This window comes from Agelaius tricolor, unplaced genomic scaffold (assembly GCF_023055355.1).
Source record: "Agelaius tricolor isolate 1412-34295 unplaced genomic scaffold, bAgeTri1.0.p SCAF_19, whole genome shotgun sequence".
Taxonomy (NCBI): domain Eukaryota; kingdom Metazoa; phylum Chordata; class Aves; order Passeriformes; family Icteridae; genus Agelaius; species Agelaius tricolor.
The window spans coordinates 1784425-1802329 of record NW_027269279.1 but is presented as its reverse complement, the minus strand read 5'-3'; the positions used below and the strand labels follow the sequence as shown (position 1 = coordinate 1802329).

The following is a 17905-nucleotide window of genomic DNA, read 5'->3' as shown; positions in this document are numbered from 1 at the left end:
GCTCAGCCTGGGCTCTGATCCCGTTTTCCCCTTTCCCTGGGCTCAGTGTGCAGCCCAAGGAGCAGCTCCCAGTGGGATTCCCAAGCTGCCACCTCAGCACCTGCTCTTGGCTCTGGCAGGGTTTGACCAAAGCAAACCCCACTGGGGTCTGTCAGGCTGTGCAGGCTCAGGAGCCGTCTGTGATTTGGGGAAGGAGCATGGACAGAGCTGCTGAGTGCTGAGGCTCAGCTGCACCGTTCACATTTGCTCTCCTGAGCAGGCCCAGCCAGGGCAGTGATGTTTTGTGTCACAGTGTGATGCTTTGTGTCACAGCCAGGTGGATGCACGGGTGGGACATCCCATTCCTCACCCCTGCTTGGCTCCAGCCCTGCCCAGGCACCTTTCCCAGCACGAGGAGCAAACCTCCTCCTCCTCCTCATCCTTTATTTCTAATGTTAGCCCCATTCCTCCCATTTCAATGTGGATGTTGTAATTACAGAGCACAGAATCCCAGCTTTTAGAGCTCTGTGACCACAAGAAAGTGAATCCAGAAACCAGACTGGTTTCATTTGCTCCCATTCCAGCTGATTTCCTCCCCCCACCATCGCTGTGCAGTGCTGAAGGCTTGGCAGGGACCAAAACCAGCTGTCAAAAAGGGTTTTTACCCCCACACTTTCAAGTTAATGATGTTCTGAAATTAATGGCGCACCAGCCTAGTCCTGGATCTCATTTTGATGGATTTTGCCAGGGATGTTTCCCAACTGGGCTGGGGAAGTGAATCCCCAGGTCCTAGGAAAAAAAAAAAAGAAAAAAAAAAAAAGAGGGGGGGTGTTTTTCCATCCTAAGTGTTTACAGCTTTAATTTGGTTGGTACATTGTGGTTTTCCAGCGAGCTTTCAGTAACTTTTGGAAGCTGTGGATGAGCTTTTCCACTGCTCAGGGCCAGGGAAGTGGCAGTGTCTGGGTGTCCCCTTGCTCTGGAAGTGGCTGTGGGCACAGGAGAGGCTCCAGCCTTGGCACAGGGGGGAAAAGCTGAAGGAGCTGAGTTGGATTAGCTGAGGGAAAATTAAAAAAGCTAATTAAAGTAATTAGCTGAGGGAAAGGAGACAGAGATGAAGCCTGTGAAAGAAGCAGAGGTTGGAACCCTGGCACAGAGGGGTTGTGGAGTCATCCCTGGAGGTGGCCCTGGACAGGGCTTGGAGCACCTGGGACAGTGGGAGGTGGCCCTGCCATGGCAGGGGTGGCACTGGGTGGGATCTGAGCTCTTTCCAGCCCAAACCACCCCAGGGTTCTGTTCTCTGTCCTGTGTCCCTGGAGAGAGGACAAGGAGCTGCTGGTTTGTGTGGTGGGAAGGAAGATCCAGGTCAGGCTTAAGGAAATGTCCCTGTGGAATAATCCCAGGCTGGGTGCCTGGAGAGGGAGGGGAAATCTCAATTTCTGCCTGACCAGGTGATTCTCTCCCAATCCTCTTCTCAGACAGGTGCATTTCCCACATTTTCTGTCCTTTCATGGCTTCACCCTTTACCACCCTGCTGGATTTGTGGCAGGTGGCTCACGCAGCTTTCCCTGTCCCTGGGATTTTGGAAGGAAGCTCCCTTGGGTTGCCTGCTGTGACCTGGGGCTGCTCCAGGGCAGATGATCCCCTGGGATGGGGATGGAGATCCATCCCTCCCTGCAGAGTTCAAATGCCACATTCCCAACTTTCCCAGCTCACACTGGAGCTCCCACCTTGTGGAGACCTCCTGGAAACCTTCTGGGGACCAGATCCTGGTGGAGAATAGAAAATATACCTGTACCCATAACTTTTCCCTCCTCCCAAGCTCCAGAGCCCAGGGAAGGAGAGGGATTTGTGATGGAATCATCCAAGTTGCCATCTGGGATCACTTTCCATGGGGATGTTCTCTGTGGGGAGCAGCAGTGGGAGCTGTTAACACCAGCTGCAGATTTAGGGATGAGCAGGGAATTCAGCTGGAAGGAGCTGGTGCTGTTGGGCACTGCTGGGCTGGAGCTGGTTTTGCTCTGTTTTTAGTACAAATTCAGCTGGGTTTCCCTCAGAGCATCCAATTTATAGATGTAAAACAAACAGAATTTATAGATGGAAAGGTAAAATCTGCGTGGTTTATCCTATTTTTAATGGACTCTGTCTGGAATATCTTTTTGGGAATGTTTTACAGGTTTAGAGACCCCTATCCCAAACAACCCCTGCATGAAATAACCTGAGCAGCTCTGGGGCAGCTGAGTGGAGAAGGAAATGTGAATTTATGGGGCAAGTGTGGCTGATGAGCTCCTCCTCCAGCAAATAAAACCCATCCTTCCCCCTGCTTTGCATGCAGGAAGGAAGGAATTCTCTGGAAAAGGTGGCATTTTGTGTTGGGGGGGAATTCCTGCTCCCTGGAAGGTTTTGCAGAGCTGTGTCCTCAAACCCCTGACAGCAGGAAGTGTTTTCCTTGGGAATAACGGGGTTCAAAGCAGGTTTTGCTCTCAGTTTTTGCTTTCCAGGAATACACTGAAGCTAGAATTAATCATCAGGACAAGGTGCTGAAAACAATTTAACTCAGATATTAAATGATGTTTATGATTCCCAGCTGATCCAGGCTAAGTGAGATGTGGATTTTCCTCCCCTGACAAGTCAGGGCTAAAAATGCTGTCTCTTCCAGCAGAAAACAGCCCTGACATCACTTTTTAATGGCATTTATGCAATCCAAGTGGAATATACTTTGAATCAGCAGAATTTCTGCATTTGACAACGTGCAGATCAAAAGTTCTGCTGGTGAAATTTACCCCCAGGCCTGCGATATCAAATCCATGTTTTTCCTTATTATCTGTTGGGAATGCTTCAAATACCAAAATGTGGGGGGAAAAAAAAAAACCCACACATTTTTTAATAAATACTTCTGTTAACTCATTATAGCCACCTTGAAAAGAAGAAACTGGTGATTAAATTCTAAACCCCTGACCTGAAATCTGTGGGAATTGGGTACCTGCCCTGCTTGTACCTATTAAAACCTAAGAAATCCCTGCAAGAATTCCTGCTGCTTTTATGGATTCAGAGTGGGCCATTTGGTTTGGTTTCCTTGGCATTTGTCTCGCAGGCTTCTTCAGAGAAATAAATCCACAAGTGTTTGCCTGTCATCACATGACGGGGCTGGGAGCCTGGATTGATGTAATCAGCACCAGACACACGTCAGAAAACTTCATGTGGTTCAGCAAAATACAATATTTTATTAATTCCTCATTTGGGGGGGGTGGTTTAAATGAGCCTCAGGGGGTTCTTAGCTTGTGCCAAGAAATGAGAATGGTTCCTGTGAGTTGGTGTTGAGCAGCACCAGGAGCGGGGTGGGGATCAGCAGAGTGAGGTTCCCTTAATGACAAATAACTTCAGAAAAAGCTGCTTTTATTATTCATTAAATTACAAATTATCCTGTTTTTTTTTTCTCTTTATACATCAGTAAATCTGTAGGAAATTGTTGTTAAATATGGTGTAAAATATTGAGGTTGATTGGTTCAAAAACCATCAATGATGAGTATAAAATGTAACTTATTGAGGATATTTTCAGTTGTAGCAGATCCTTCTTAAAATCTTTGAGACCTGGTGTGTTTCTTAGTATTGGGGTGGTTTTTTTGGTTTTGTTTAATGTGCTACAAATACATATAAATAAATACAAATAAATGCAAATACAAATATAAATAAATACAAATATATATAAATAAAATACATATAAATAAACTACAAATATGTATAAATAAACAAATACTCATACATATAAATAATTAAAAATATATAAAAATAAATAAATTCAAATAAATGCAAATACACATAAATATATAGAAATTCCTGATGTGGGATTGAAACCATACTGGGAATAAACAAAATTTGAAGAACAGCATCTTAAAACTTGCTCAGCTTTGGGATTAAAAGTAAGTTTTAATCAGAATTGGTAATTTTACAGAAAATCGCCGTGGTGCAGCTGAGGCTGAAGGGAATTGCAGTGGAAGGAGGAGCAGCCCTCCTGTGTCCCAAAGGAAGGGGGAAATTCCTTGGAGTGCTGAGCAGCCCAAAAATTCAGGAATTTTCTCCCATTCCCTGCAGCAGCATTTTAGCATTTTCCCATTTTTGCCACATTTTATGCAATTCAGGACTTTTCTGTACTCCCTGACAGCATTTTGAAACTCCAGATGTTGGAAGTGAGGAACAAGACCAGCACAAGATGTCATTCCCTTGAATTTATCAACCCCAATTTTAATTCTTTTGCTTTCTCTTCATTTTGTTTTGCAGGTATTCCTTTGGTAAGTGACTAAAAATGAGCCAAAAGCTGCAGTAATGTTTTGTTGATGCATTTGTGGGTATGTAGCTTTTTCATTTTTCCAGCTTGTCTTGCTCTTCCTCTGGCATGTTTAAATTTTTTCTTTTTCTCTTTTGCCTGGCATATTTAAATTTTAATTTATTTTTTAAATTTAAAGGTATTTTTATTAATTTTTTTTTGGTTAAGCTTTTGATTAAATTTCACTGCATTTCTTTCTGCCCTTGTGCCCTTAAAGAAAGGGAATTCTTTAAATTGAGGATGAGGGGAGTTGATGGAAAGGTCACGTTTGAGATGAAGGGAATGAAGGACATTCCTGGCAGGGAATCTCTTCCTCCCAAATTCCCTTTCCACAGGTGATTTGGGTATCAGGAACCTCCAATTCCTGCCATGGGCTTTGTCCTGGGCTGAGCTGCAGGTGTTGCTCTCTTGGAGGTTGGATTTTTTTTTTTTTCTCAGTTGGATTATTTGCAGTTTTCCAACCCATTCTTAAATGGGAGTTGACAAATCCTGCTGGAAGCATTCCTCTCTGTGGAAATATTAGGAAAACTGATTTTCTGGGTATTGCTGCCATGGACTAACACCTTAACTCAGCCTTTTTTGGCTGTGCTTTCTCCCTTCAGGAAAGGCATGGGATGGGTGGGTGGAGAAGGACTCTGGATCATGGCTGGAAATGGGATTTGTGTTCCCAGCTTGTCCCAGATGGAGTCTGGTTGTTCAGCAAGGAGGTACAAGAATGGTCAAATTCTGTTTGTGTATTCCAGGGAGGTTGGATCCCTTTTCCTTCTGGGAATTGCAGGATAAAATATGAGGATTCCCCATGGAATGTTCTGGAATTCAAGTTGCTCCTTGAACTGTCTGAGGGTTTCTGGGAATGCTCAGGTGGAGACCAGGATATGGAGAATTCTCCATTCTGCTCCTTGAAGCATTCCAGACAATTCTTCCCTGTTAAATGTGGATGTTCAATCCAGGACAGCACAAACCCAGAGGGTTGGACTGGAGCTGCTCATCCTCTGGGTGTGTTGCTGATGGGTGTAGAAAAATGCTTTGTTTTTGTTGTTTTTCAAGCGGTGTTTCATATTTTTTTGGCTTTTCCTTGAGTCCCAAGTGGAGATCCCCCTCCAAGGAGCCCTTTGTACCCAGTGGGGTCTCTCCCTTCCCCGTTTTTGGCGTGAGGGCTCCTTCGGAATGAGATGAAGGAGATGTAAATCTGCAGTTCCTTTTGTCAGAATACAGGAAAACCACAATATTTTTGTTATAATATAGCTGAAACAACAACATTGTCATCCATTGCTGGGGCAGTGCATTAAATATTGCTGAGCTCTGGAAGCCTCATTCTTTGGGAGCATCTACTTCAAAGCAAGATCCTTTTAAAAAAAAGAAATTCCTGGAGAGTTCTTTGTAAGTGCTGACTGTTTCCTATCCCCCTCCAGGAAGTGAGGGTTTTTTGGTTTTTTTTGGTTTTTTTTGCTACATCTCAGGATGGATTTTGGTAGCCTCTATTCAATCTCCAGGCTGTCCCTGTGAATTTTAAAGAACTCCAGAGCCTGAAAATAGCAACAAGCTGTGGGATCAACTGGTATTGCCACAGGTTTTGCTCTTTGCTCTTAGTCCTGGTGGGGAAAAGCGATTAAAAATCCTCCTCACTGGAGGGAAGGAGCTGGGAACCAGGAATGCAGAGCCCCAGGCTGGGCTGTTCATCCCTGGAAGCTGAGGAGCTGCTCTGGGATGCAGATCCTGCAGTGGGCATCAGCCAGGCCTGGAATCAGCTGAGCTGGGATCACTCCAGGCTTGGTTTATTGTTATTCTGGTGTAAACCTGGCTTTGGAGCCAGTGGGGTGGTGAGGGCACCTGGGTCCTTCCCTGGGGATGGGCACAGATCCAGGGCTACTTTTCCTCCTTATTTTTGGAAGGGCACAGTTCTGGTGAGGCTGTTCCTGGCTGGATTTTTGGGATGGCTGGATCTTTGGGAAAGTTAAAAACAGGAAAGTTGCAAGGATGGAATGGATCTGTGTAGAGTGAAAATCCAGGGAAAATGAGGTCACTTTCCAGAGAGATCCTGAATTATCCCAGTGGTTCCAGGACCCCTGTTCCCAGCAGGGAGCAGGCAGGAAAGGCAGGAATGCCTCTGCTGCCCTCGTGGCTATCAATGGGATCATTAAACAGAAGGGATGGAGGAGCAGCTGATCCCATTTGACTCCTGATGCTCCAGAGTGTCCTGTGTGGAGCCAAAGCAAATGTTTCCTTAGGGATCATTCCAGAGAGCCTGGCTCCTGCTCTCCTTGCAGGCCAGAATTAGAAGCACATTTTAAAAGCAGAATTTTTTTTCCCCCCCCCCCTCCCTCCCCCAGTAAACTTCCTTGTTAATTTTGGTGTGGAGAAAAGACAATCCCTGAACAAACTCTGGAGGTTTTTCCCCCATTATCTGTAAACATGGAGTGAGCAAATAACTGAGTTCCTACCCAAAATGCCCCCCAATTTGATATTGCATCTATTAGCTCAGAATTTGAGCTGAAGTGTGTTTTGATTAGAAGTAGAATAAAAAGTTGAGAGCTGAGTATTTGTAATTCTCCATCACTTGTTAAATCCTCACTCTTTGCTTCAATGCAAATTGTTCCAAGGAGGATTTTCTTTTAAAAGGTCTTCAGGGATCTCAAATTTTAGATGTGCATTGACATAAAATTAAATGTTCGAGTGCACAGCTGGGGTTCTGGGTGAGATGGAGGAGATGTCTCTGCTCTGTGAGTGTTCCCAGGGAAGGGGGGAAGTTTTCCTTTAGCTGCTGCAGCCTGGAGAGCAGCTCCTGTGGTGGTCATGGAGGAAAACGAGAGGAAAATGCAACAACTGAGGTCAAACTTGACGGGTGCAGGTTCAAAGCTTGGCTGAAGGTGGGCATGGGCTGAGCTCTGCTCAGAGCTGAGCTGGAGATTGCTGCAGCCCCCTCTGCAGTGGGGGAGGCTGCCCAGGTGAATTCCCTTATTTTGAAGGCTTTTTGTGGCTGCTCCATCCCTGGGAGAGTCCAAGGCCAGGCTGGAGCAGACCTGGGATAATGGGAAACTGCCCATGGAAGTGGAGCTGGACCAGCCTAAAGCTCCCTTGCAGCCCAGTCCAGTGTGGGATTCTGTGACAGCACAGAATCCCCAGGCTCTGGTTGTGTGGGGAGACCCTGGCACAGGACACGGGCTTGGGCTGTTCCATGCTATTCCCAGAGAACTCTGCTGCATCCCAGCAGGACACCCTGACCCCCAGAGCCCCTGGCCATGGCTGCACACCCAGCTGGCCATGGGCTGCTCTTTATTCACCTCCCCACACCGGGATGGGAGGGCTGGAGCTGCTTCCCAACCATTCCTGCCTAATATTGGGATCTGCTGTTCCTATTGCTGCTGTAAGAGTGGGAAACTTTTCTCTCTGTCTTATTAAATCTATTTTTCAAGCTGTCACTTAAGCAGGTCTAGTGACAGAGTCGGATGTTTATGTGGCCCTGGACACTTGAACTCTGGTGTTTTCAATCACAACAGCACCTTTTGCCAGCCGGTCTGAATTAAAAACTCCCCCTGACCTTTTACCCCCGGCCCTCTTAAATTCATGCTTTAAAAACAGCTTAATGAGGGGTTTACTGGCCCAATTGGAAGTTTTTATTAAAACCTATTAGTGAGCTGGAGTAGCCTGCCTGAAGGAAACGATTAGGCCAGAGCAGCTCAGCTCAGAGCTGGCCCTTAGCCACTCCAGGTTTTCCCTAAACTGCTTCCAGACCCACGTTAACCCCAGTGCTGCAGCCTGCACGGAATTCATATCCTCTGCTTTAATTTATGCCTTGTCTGATTCCCTGCCCAGCCTCGCCCTGTGCTTGGGTTTAATGCTGTTAGGCCTGCATTAAAGGGCAGCGGGGCCTTGGCTTGAGCCAGGCTTGGTTTTGGGAGCCTGGTGGTTGATATCTGCTATCAGAAACCTGCTACAGCCAAGCTGCATCAGCTTGTGTCTGGGAACACTGAATAAGCAGGGCCACAGGCCACACCACCTCTCTTGAATTCCTCATTTCTTCCCAGAACATTCCCTGTTTGGCATGGAGAGCTGCTGCCCGTTCCCTTGCGTGCTAAGCAGCTGTTCCCAGCAGAACTGGAAACAAGGTTTTGCTTCAGGGCCTGTAAAGTGGGGCTGAGAAATATTTCCAGGGGGGAAAAGTAAAGATGTCAGGCTCAGAGTGAGGAAAACACCATTATTCCCATTCTAGAGGGGAAGTGTTCCCCCAAATCCTCTGCTGGCCCAGGGAGGAGGTGTGGAGCCCGCTTGGGCAAGGCCACGACGCTCCCGTGGTCCTGGAGAAGCTTTCCATGAGGAACATGCCAGCACCATGGAGCTGGAGATGCACTGGTGGAGCAGCTGGGGTTTGAGGGGAAATTGGGTTTTCTGGAGGACACAGGAGCTGCAGGGTGGAAATCCCAGCTGCCTTCTGCTGTCAGCTTCCAGTTGGATCTCAGCTTGTTTTCTCTGTGTCTGTGTTTTATGTTAAAAATTAGGCCAGTGGTTCTTGCCTGACTTCAAAATAAACCTTACAAGGCTGCTGAAGCTTTGGAGATGTTATCTCCATGCTCTTCTCTCCATGGATTTGAGGGATACAGGCCAGAGCTCCAAATTTTCAGGAAAAACCTCCAGTGGAAGGTGGCCCATGGCAGGGGCTGGAATGGAATGGGCTTTAAGGTCCCTTCCAACCCAACCATCCCATTTCTGTAAAGCCAAACCAAAGGCTGAGATTTGGACTCTCCTTTCCAAAACCTGGCTTTAGCCTGGAAACGAGCCAGATTCCCTCCTAATAAGACAATAGTAGCAAATTAATGGGGCAAAAAACCAGGAAAGTCCCAATGTACCAATTAGGGTGCTCTTTAATTGACAAATATTTCAGTTCTGGGATGCACCTTGAGCAGAAACAATCCCAAAACAAAAAGCAACTGGTCCCTCTCAACACCCCACACTCCCCCAGGGTCACCTCCTGCCTGGATTTCTCCTGGCACATGGCTGCACCGACCTCACCTCGGTGCATTTAAAAAAGGATGTTTGAGGAAAAATCTGCCATTAAAGTTATTACTGTAAAGTAGTGCCTTTGATTGCGGCAATTATGCAAATGAGCTGAAGGGATAAAATGCTCCTTAACGAGGCCTGATGGAAACGGTGGTGCTGGAAGGAGCGTAGGACTTCTCCAAAGAGCTTTCCATGCCTGGGATTCTCTTCCAGCCCTTTGCCATGTTCCTGGACCTCGACCTGTGTCACTGCCGGCCGGCCTGCGGATGTGATTTTATTTTCCCTTAATCCAGGAATGTAAGTGGGTGGAATGGGAACGCTGGCCTTGCAGAAAGGGGGAAAGCCTTTCCCTGAGCAGATTGTTCCTGCTCTGCTCTTGTGACCGCCTTTTGGCCTGGCCTCGAGAAAAAGGAAACAAACAGAAATGCCTTTGGCGGGCTGGGGTTGTGTTCTTGGGAGAAATTCGGGCAGAATTCACGTGGTTGGGCTTTGGAAGGGGCTGCCCAGGGAGGTCTGGAGTGCCCATCCCTGGAGGTGTCCAGGGAATTCCTGGAGGTGGCACTGAGTGCTCTGGGCTGGGGACAAGGTGGGGATCAGGCACAGCTGGGACTCACCAGGCCACAACTTGGCTTCACCTGGAAACAACGAGCTCTGGGGAATGTTTTGTGAGCCCTGAACCCACCTAAGAGCAGAATCCACCTCAGAAGTGGGAGATAGGGAGGTTTTTCTCCTGATTTTTAGTGAGAAAGACCAGCTGGGGAGGCTCCAGTGCAAACAATGGATCAGGGCTGGCTCCCGCAGGCTGATGGTCCTGGAGGGCTTTTCCAGCCTTCATTTTTATGGGATTTTGTGATCTTTCTCCAAAAATGGACCTGGTGAGCCCAACTTTTGTGATCCTGGCATTCCATGGTTTCCATCAGGAAAGGTGAATTGGCCTGGGTGACTGCCAGGGGTGGAGCTCTCCTGCACTGAGGCTCAGATTGAAGCGTTGCCAAGTTCATTGGAATTGTCTCCAGCATTTGTTTCAAAGCAGGGAGTTGGATCCTGGTCTCCCATAATTTGGGAAAACATGGCCTGAGTTAGATGGGAAGTGTCTGGTGTTGGATGTGGCTGAGGGAATTCCCTCCTGTTCCTATCTGGTGTTCCAGCTCAGGGTTTGGCTGTTGGAGCAGAACTGAGGGGTGACTTTGGATAGGGTCAAAAAAGAGGGAGAGGGACTTTTTGTAGGGGCAGATCATGACAGAGCAGCTGGCAGTGGTTTTAAACTGCAGAGGGCAGGGATGGATGGAATATTGGGAAGGAATTCCTCCCTCTGAGGGTGGGGAGGGGCTGGAATGGCTTTCCCAGATAATCTGTGGCTGCTCCAGGATCCCTGGAAATGTTCAAGGCCAGGCTGGAGCACCCTGGGATGGTGGAGAGTTTTGGGATTGGAACTGGATGGGCTTTAAGGTCCCTTCCAATGCAAACCATTCATTATTCTACACTAGGAGAAAGGCAATTAGTTTAATTAGCTGTAATTGCTCTTGGTGTGTAGGACTGAACCTGCTCTCAGGTTCACCTGCAGAGTTTGATCCTGGCCCTGAGCTCTCCTGGGCTCCTTATCAAGCCAGCACTTGTTCTTATCTTGCAGGAGCCTCTCTGTTATCTCTCCTGAGCTTTCCCTGGATTTGTGTTAAGCCTCCCATTAAACCCAGGCTTTCTGCCTGCTCCCAGTTCCCTTCTGTGCAGGAGCAGGAACAGGCTTGGGGTTCAGGCAAGTGCCAGCTCAGTTCTTAAAAAAACATCAAAATCTTACAGCAGCCTTTTCCCAGCGAGGTGGCTCTGACCTGCAGCTCACTTTGTGAGGAGGATTTGGTGTCCAAACGTCCCAACGTGGGCTGATTGCTCCGTGTTTGTGCTAAAAAAGGGATTTTTTTAACAAGAAAAGCTTGTTCCAAATGGATTATAAACCAGGGAAGTGCTGCCCAGCACCAAACTGCTGCCACCACTCTGGGCTGGAGTTCAGCTGGGGTGACAATGCCTGGGGACAGTGCTCAGGGTGGCACAGGGTGACCTGACACAGCTCCCACTTCTTTGGGGTTTGAGGAGATCCCATGGAATTGCCCAGCTGGAATGAGGCTGGGAGGGGGCGATTAATTCCTCCACTCCTTCAGGGAGTGGGAATTTTGATGACCCCAAGGATATAATCCTCCTTTTGTGCATCCTGCAGGAAAGCTGAGCCCCACCTGGGCTGGGATGGGGTTTGGGATGGGAGGTGTGGCATGGCCACTGTCACCTGCAGGGTTCTCCTGTGCCCTGTGGCACAGAGGGATTTGGAAAAGCAAATCAGGGATGTGGGGCTGCTCTGAGCCTGCTCTAGCTGTGGTCACAAATATCCTGGGGGTTGTTGCTTCTCCCTCTTCTGGTTGTTCCCATTTCATTACAAAGGAGGAGTTTTCCCTCTGGGAAACCAGAGCAAAGTCCCCCAGCAAGGCTGACCTGCAATACCCCCACAAAGTGCTCCTGTAAATGTTGAATTGTGGGATTATTTTCAGCCTTTTGCTCTATTTTTTTTTAAAAAACCAAACCCAGACGAGCGTTTTAAAGAGGATTTTTGGCAGGTGTGAGAGCAGCTGCAGAGGACATTGGCTTTATTTTATGGAATCATGGAATGGTTTGGGTTGGAAGGGACCTCAAAGCTCATCTTGTTCCATGGACAGGGACACCTTCCACTGTCCCAGGTTGCTCCAAGCCCTGTCCAGCCTGGCCTCTGCCTGATTTATGGAATTCTGCTGGGTTTTAAACCTTTGTGCTTGAAGGATCTTGAGATGCCAGGCAATTCTGGCGCTCTGTGTCCCTGCAGTGTTTGCCAGCTGTCCCAAACTCCAGGCAGGGAAAATCCACCTGCTTGGCTTCACCTGGAGACAACGAGCTCTAGGGAATGTTCTGTGAGCCCAGAGCCCACCTAAGAGCAGAATCCACCTCAGGAGTGGGAGATAGGGAGGTTTTCTCCTGGTTTTTAGTGAGACAGGCAAGCTGGGGAGGCTCCAGTGCAAACAGTGGAGCAGGGCTGGCTCCCCCAGGCTGACACCTCTCAGCATGGAGCTGTCTGAATTCCCTGTGCTGGCTCCAGGCTTTTGATGGAGGCAGGATGAGAGCTGGGCAGAGCTGCCTTCAGGGCTTGCTTCCATCCAAAGTTCAGGTCTGGCACGGGGGAAGAAGTTTGATTTTTATTTTTGTGCTTTCCTGAAGTTAAATAAACCTTGATGTGCAGAGTAACCCCTGGATAATCACAATAAACCAAAGGGCATCCAAGGAGCTGCTGGAGTTTTTCTTTTCCATTATCCACTGTCACTTCCAACTTCTGATTTATCTGTGGCTCCTTCCCATTCCATGCCCTTCTTCTGCCCTGATCTACATCCCATAAAGGTTTTCTGGCAGTGATTGATGAGGGTGATTCCAGCTCTTCCCATGGAGTTTTTGGAGCTCCATTTTTCCTGGGGATGATGGGTCCTGGTGGATGTTCTTCTGTGGAAGAATTATTAATTAAAGCGTTGAGATCTTGGCATTGGACACCTCAGGGCAGCTGGGACTTGTGTGGGGAGCTCAGAGGGAGCTTGGACCCTTTTTAAGAAATCCAACTCTTGGGGTATTCTCCATGCTGTTAATTGATCTGGGGTGTGGAAGTTTGGGTGGAAGTCTGTGGATTTTGGTTGCTTTCCATCAGGAATATTTGATGAGCGGAGAAGACGTTTGGGTCAGGTTAAATGATTATTTTTTTGTCTTTTATTAATCAGTGGGAGGACTGGAAAAGCTTTTGGTCTGGAGCACCTTCTCCATCTCCCTGCAGGATCCCAGCTGGAAGCAGGCACAACATTGCAATAAAAATGGAAAAAAAAATCCATTTTCCTGCCCATTCCTATGTGGTATTTTCTTTTGGCCACAGATTAAAAATCCATTGGTTTGAGCAATAAAATTAAGGCTTTTTTCCAGGACATTTGTCCTGTGTTCTTATCTATTCTTATCCCTTTTTTTTCCTGCAGGAAGGAGGAGAAAGAATGGTGTGGGATTGTTTTTTTCCCTTCTTTTAAGTTGTCTTCTTAGGGATATTTATTTGACAGCTTGATGCTACTGAAGGTTAAATATTGTTTAATTGTATTTATGCTGGCAGAGCCCCTTCTTGGAATTCTCTGAGATTCTTCACAAGTCTCTATTTTGAGGTTTATTGCATTTTCTGTGTTCTCTTCATGCATCAAAACTGGTGGAAGTGAGAGCCAGAGGTCAAGTTTGATCTTCCTCTAAATCCAGACTCCTTGATCTGCCTGGAGCAGGGAACAAACTCCATGAATGGAGCTGTCTGTGGATTTCTTCTTGAAGCCCCTTTGACCAAAAATGTTTCCTTGGTATGATTTGTGGGAATGAGCTGGGGTTGAGCAGATTTCTGGGTCCACAACAGGAAAAGTCAGGATTTTTGGAATTGCTGCAGTTCTTTTTGCCTTGCCATCTTTAAATTAGGGAGAAGACATGTTGTAGTTGAGAGATAAATACAAATTTAGACTTCAGTGGTAACAGAATTTGTGTGGTTTAGTGAGGTTGTGCATGTGAAGAACTCTTAGCAACCAGATTTTCTGTGTTCCCCTGCCTGTCCTCCCTTTAAATGGGAGCAGGAGCTCATTAATGACTGAGCATCATTAAAAAATCAGGCTTGGAAGGGACTTTGTGGGGTTTCACTGCATCATGTGAACTCCTGATGTGGGGTTAAATCAGTCCAGGATCAAATGTGCAAAACCTGAAGGGAAAGAGCACAAAGTGCTTGGGCCGTGTCTCAAAACCACCAGGGAGCTCAGGAATGGAGCTGCCACTTCTCCTGCTGTCCCCAAGGTTTGTTTGTTGACAGGAATTTCCTGGGAGCCGAAACATTTTGTGTTTTTCTGTCATTTGTGGCATCTCTGCACACAAGGCTGCTTCCTGCTGAGCCCTGTGTGGGCTGCCTCGATTTCCTGAGCTGTTCCCCCAGCCCTGGGGTGTCCCAGACTCATGTTCCCATTCCTGATTTCAGGGCAATGCTACCTAGCCAAATATTTCTGGCCACCCCCTCACTGCATCCCTGCAACTCCTCAAGAAATGGGATTCATTTATTTACTTTAAGGCCAGGGAAATCATTTTCTCATGGGCTTTTTTTCCATCCCAGGCCGGGTGAAACCGCAGTGTTAAGCCATCCTCCTCCCAGCCATCCCTGGGAAGCTGGAGGGAGCCAAGGTACATATTTGCTGTTACTCCAAGCAGATAAGTGTCAGGATTTCAAAGCAAATTCCAGCTGAAATCTCTGCTGCACCTCAGCTCCCGTGCCTGGGCTCAGAGTAACTCCAAGTTTTATGGCAATTCTCTGGTGTTTTCCTGTTCTTTTTGAAGGGTGGGCCTGGATGCACCCCAAAATTACCTGTCCTTGGTATAGCCTGGAGGAGAGAAGGCTCCAGGGGGATTTTGGCACCTGAAGGAGCCGAAATTGGGGATTTTGACACCTGAAGGAGCCGTAAGAAACATGGAGCTTTGCAGTGCTTCCTTCTCTTTATTTCCACATTTTTAGAAATTCAGAAATAATTTCTCTTTGATATCTGTGCTTATGTGGTGGCTTAGAGTGGGAGGAGGTGTGAAAGGATCCTTGGGTGGAAAGAGCCATGGAAAAGGTGAAGGATGAGGGGCAGAAACCTCCAGAGAAATGGTTCTTATCCCTTGGTCGGGGTTCCTGAGGGAATGATGTTCTTTTGGAAGGGACAATCCCTGTGATGTGTCTGCCAGAGTGACAGCAGAGCCCTTTGTCACAGATTGTCACCAGGGCAGACACTGCCAGGAGCTTTGTGCTCATTAGGTACAGGTTGGGAGCCAGCAGGGGCAAACCCCAGGCGTGGATGTGGGGCAGGGTCAGCGCACTTGGACCGGCCCAGCTGTGCTGGGTGTCCCAGCCAGGGAAGGCACGGCCTGCAGAGACAGAAATTCCCAGAGGGATGGAGGGGAATGCCAGGCAGGTGTCTGAGGGGATAATGAGAGCTCTGGCTCTTCCCATCTGTCCTTTGCTAAGCCTTAAAATCCCACTTTTTGTCCCCTTTATCACAACATGTAATGTAAATATTTTCCATTCTCATTTACATGGCTTCTTAATATTCCTGGTAACATTCCTAATTACATTCTTCTGGCTCATTCAGCTTTTCAAACAGACAGTGGCCAGGGAGAGGAGGAGAACACTTGAAAGTCAAGATTTGCTGGTTTAGAATCAACCCTTTGAATGTGAGCTGCAGCAAAGCCAGCTCTGGGATTGATGTTTGCATGGAATTGATGCCTTGGGAAGGCTGAGCTAGAGCAGAGGCTGGACAGAGATAAAGAATAAAGCAGGGATTTATTAAGAGGATCTCCTCAATGGATCCACCTTGGGCAGCACAAGAGCCCAGCCAGGGCTACAGCCAAGATGAACCAAAATGGTCACAAAAGTGGATCAGGTCTCACATTTTTAGAAGTTTTGATCTATTTACATATTGTAGTTCATTGTCCAATTACAGCTTTAGGTTATGCAGTCCCACCCTGCTTGTTTTTCTCTCTCCAGCCCACGTTGTTTGTGCTCTTGGGGCTGAGATTTGGATCATTTGTCCTTGGTCCCCAGCTGGAGCAGGAATTGTTTTGTCTCCCTGCTCTGTGCACAGAGCTCAGCATCCCCTAATATGAAGTACAAACACACAATAAAGCAGCACAGAACGTGAAAAATATAAAAACCAAAACCTGCAGCATCAGGATGGCCCTGGTATGCCATGGCTGTGCCTGAGGCTCTGGGGCCAGCCCCACTCTCCTGCCCATCCCTGGGCACAGCGCAGGAGCTTTGTCCCCAGGGCTCCAGGATTCCCAGGCGTTTTCTCTCAGACCCTCGGGGTGGGAGCTGGAAGCTGGGAAGCCTGGAGAGGTTGAATCCCAAAATGTCATTTGGGATGAAAGCCACCCCCCAAATCAGGAGCTACCCAGGCCCTGGAGCAGGGGTAAATCCCCATCCTGGGGGTTTGAGCCAGGCTGCAGCTCCTTCTCTGTCATGGAAATCCCTTCCTTGTCTTTGGCTGTGCTGTGTCAGCCCTACAATGGAGCTCCAGTGGTGATTTCATCTCTTTTTAAATTTATTTTAAGAGAAAGTCACTGGATGCTGATATTTCCCCCTCCAGGAACAGGGAGAGCTCAGAGATCTGCAGGGAAAATGCTCCAGAGATGGTTGAGCCGGGGAATTTGGCCAGGACTTTCTGGCACACAGCTTGGACAGTTCACATGATTTATTAGAATATTTTCCCATCTGTTTGTTATTATTAAATATGAAGGACTGGTGTTGCACAATCTTACCTTTTGGATTTATGGCCAGGAGAAATCAGTGAAGGTTTTTATTGAGTACCTTTTAAGTCTGACTCAGTTACAAACAGCATTTGGAACTTCTCCTTGGTGAGGTTTTAAAGTAAAATGAAATTAAAGCAGCTCCCAACACGTGCTGCTCTTTAAGGGTCAGCACTTTCCCTTTGGAAAATTATCCTGTACAGGAATATCTTGGAGTGTTTGATTTCATTTTTGAGTCTTGGGATGCCATGGATGCTGAAACCTCCCCTCTCTGCAGATGCATCAGGAAGGGGATCTGGGCTCATCTTTGGAAATGCAGTTTTGCTTTCTTTGGGAAGCTTTGCCTGTGCTCTCTTCTCTTTATTTCCACATTTTTAGGTACTTCAAAAAATAATTCATCTTTAATATCTGTTTTTATGTGGTCACTTAGAGTGGGAATCTCTCACTTTATAAAGGGTTGATCTCTTAAATCCTTTTCTAGCCCGACTGAGAATTTGCAATTAGATTATTTTTAAAGTCCCTTCCAGCCCAAATCCTTGTGATTCTATAAAAGAAAACCAGAATTTTTTAATGTATAAAACCCAATGCCATTTAAAAACTGCCTGCTTAATAATTATTTTAACAAATAACAGGTATTTTCAATTTGGATTTGGTTCCCTTTTCTCATTTCAAATGATTTTTAACCAGAACGTTTGTCCCTCCTCTTGTGTCACTGGGTGCCACACGTGGCCTCAGGTGGTTGATAAATCACCAGGATAAGCAGTGCTGGTGTTCCAGCTGCCTTCCCACATGGTTCCAGTTAGGGGATCCCAGCCCCCAGCCTCCCTGACAAGGTCCCCATCAGTGATTGAACATTTGCATCAAAGCCTGGGCAGTGATTTCTGTCCAGAAATTGAATTCATTCTTGGAGCAAGAGGTGCTGCCATCCACTAGAAATTGCAGGCTTAAAGCAGGATATTTTCCCAGCTTTTAGGGCATGGATGATTATTTGTCTGGAAAATCCCTGAGCTATATCTGCTTTTTACAGTTTTACAATTCCAGGCTAGTTTTGTGTTGCTGAACACGTAAAAACCTGCTTTTTTGGGGTTTTTTGTGGTTTTTTTTCTGGATCCTTCTGTTCTGGGGCATGTACACGATGATCTGGACGGTCCCTCCCACCCCAAAGCATTGCAGGATTTCTCAGCCTGATTTAATAAGTGCAGAGTGAGGACTGAAATCATTCATCTGGTTCATTTTAGGCACTGAAGTCATTTGGATTCCTTACAGGGGGAA

General features: G+C 47.1%; 1 protein-coding gene across 3 annotated transcripts in view; it reads left to right on the top strand.

Annotated features, from left to right (window-relative positions):
• LMF1 (lipase maturation factor 1) overlaps positions 1–17905 on the top strand; it is a 139978-nt gene that overhangs the window by 15623 nt on the left and 106450 nt on the right. For all 3 annotated transcript variants that reach the window (XM_071444891.1, XM_071444892.1, XM_071444893.1), the window contains exon 3: positions 4255–4265. In XM_071444891.1, the coding sequence (XP_071300992.1) occupies positions 4255–4265 (11 nt within the window). The remainder of the gene's footprint in view (positions 1–4254; positions 4266–17905) is intronic.